This window comes from Pseudomyrmex gracilis, unplaced genomic scaffold (assembly GCF_002006095.1).
Source record: "Pseudomyrmex gracilis isolate BER0280 unplaced genomic scaffold, ASM200609v1 scaffold_133, whole genome shotgun sequence".
Lineage (NCBI taxonomy): Eukaryota > Metazoa > Arthropoda > Insecta > Hymenoptera > Formicidae > Pseudomyrmex > Pseudomyrmex gracilis.
Genome location: NW_018020717.1, coordinates 61,761 through 63,995, shown reverse-complemented (window position 1 = coordinate 63,995; position 2,235 = coordinate 61,761). Strand labels below are relative to the sequence as shown.

Here is a 2,235-nt window from a genome sequence, read left to right as displayed (position 1 = left end):
TTGTTGCGTGCCAAACAAACAAATAATTTAACGACGACGTTAAAATGAACTTTCGAATCGATGTAATTCAACGACCTCGCGCGCCCGAGGACGAAAATTTCAACGACTACCAGCAACAGTTCCAATTACGGAACGGTATATATATATATATGTAGGCGCGCCGTCACAACGCGATGTTCCCCGCAATGTTATATTCTCCCCCTTCCCTCCCCAGAGATTGCTTGTTAGAAATGCAGAAGCGACAGGTCGTTCGAGAAATCGTACACGGATGGGAAAGCTGACGGTGTGGTTCTCTCTTCTTATACCCGGGAGAGAAACGGATGATTAATCACGGAGCTCGCGTAATAAGCCATTAGAAGATTGTGTTCTCGTGGTTCGCGCGTGGAACGACCGGCGAGATGGTTTCCTCTCTCGGGCTATAATGAAGCTGCGCCGAGAATCGCGCGCGCGCGCGCGACTCGACTGTTCCACACAGTCGGAAGAGAAGAAGAGGACGCGATGTGGAAATCCTGACCTAGACTTTAAGTAGGTATGGAGGTAAGGTCGAGGTCACACACTTTCGTGCTGTGTTGCGAGGATACAAAACGGGGAGCCGCGCCGGCGTCGCGGCTTTTATCTCCGTCGCAATCGAACGCGGCCGACAGAGAGGCTTTCACTCGGGGAGAGCCCCGCGCCAACGGGGCTCTTGTCATTAAGACGCGATCGATAAAACGACGAGAGAGAGAGAGAGAGGAAGGGAGGAGGTTTAATCGCAAAAAGAACTTCAGAACGTCTCTTTTTCGCGCGACTGTTAGAGAGATATCGAGGCACCGAATGAAGAAGAGTCTCTCGAAACGAGGAGAGAAGTTGTCTCGAAGATATGATTGAGGAGATGATCGATATACTTTCGTTATACGTTCCCGATCCCCCTCGATGGGAGCGCACGTCATTTAAGGCGATGAAAGATCGCCGCTGTATAAGTCACACACGTGGGGAAAAGCACAGAGGGGGGGAGGGGAAAAACGAACGTAAGGTCGAGGTCGCATCCCCGAGAGATGGCGGCTCTCCGCGGCAAAACAATAAATTAAACGCTCGCTAAACGACGACGCACCCATATCCTCGCAGCCAATCAACGAGTTGCTAATTAGGCACCGACGAGAGAGAACAAGGACCGGATACCGTAACGGCGGTGTTCGATATTACCAAAACCGATCGTCAGCAAACGTCAACGCGCGTCGTCCTCTTCTGCATCGCAGCGTGCGAATTAATTGCGACAGAAGCGTTTTCCCCCCCCTCCCCCCCCCGCGAGTTGATCGGAACAAAACAGCTTTGCGCGATAATTAATAGCGTGTTTCCTTCGGTGAATTTCAATTACCTCCGATGCCGATTAGGCGCGTCTCGTTCTTGTCGACGTTCACAACGCGGGGAGGGGCGGGAGGGGGAGGAGATCACCCGGGAGAGAATTAATTCCGCGCATATTTGAAGTAAATTTCGCTCCGAGCGAAAGTACTGATGAGCTTCTAACGGAGGATCGTTTTACGGTACGACGGAGAGATTGCGTTTCACGTCAGAGAGCAAACGCAGCAGGCAGTAATTTTGACGTTTTCGCTTTGCCCTCCCCGGAGACGTTTTATATGACGTCGTTTTGCGCGCTCGTTTGCGAGCCGGAAAGCGACGGCCGCGAATTAAGCATCGCGGCATCAAATTAACAACGACAATAATTTTAACTGATATCGCCGTATAAATTTTGTGTTTTTTCTCGATATAATCGCGGACGAGACGATTGAACTAAATTTTTTTTCGCTCCTCTAGTTTTTTGACAGACGCACAGAAAAAAAATGGAGTTGCTTCAATTAAAGTTGACGTCACGAGCTGCCACAAAAATAAATAGTTCGTTCAATTGCGCGTGCGATTAATTTCAACGTCTAGATTCTTAAAGCAACTATCTGCCGTGTGTGGTGCAACAATACCCTTGTAGGAATTGACGAACGGCCCAGTATTGGGTCAATATCGGCAAACGAGGCTCGATATTGGTACGACAGTGGTAGCCAGTACTGGGCGAATATATTAATGATTAGATCGAGCCAACGCTGGCTCCTTAAGCTCGGCACGATACTTACTTCCGAGATTGGTCAGATATGGATTTCAAGTATTGGCACAATGTTGCAATTTTATACTGACAAGACAATCTTAGCCAACACTGGCTAAATATTCTTAGTGGTCAGATAGGCCTAAGATCAGTAACTTATATGACGC

At 48.9% G+C, this 2,235-nt stretch overlaps 1 protein-coding gene across 1 annotated transcript in view; it reads left to right on the top strand.

Annotated features, from left to right (window-relative positions):
* The first annotated feature begins 531 nt into the window (after positions 1-531).
* Positions 532-2,235, top strand: part of LOC109856753 (agrin-like) — a 21,754-nt gene continuing 20,050 nt past the window's right edge. The window contains exons 1-2 of the mRNA XM_020432374.1: positions 532-537; positions 1,909-2,128. Of these exons, the coding sequence (XP_020287963.1) occupies positions 532-537; positions 1,909-2,128 (226 nt within the window). The remainder of the gene's footprint in view (positions 538-1,908; positions 2,129-2,235) is intronic.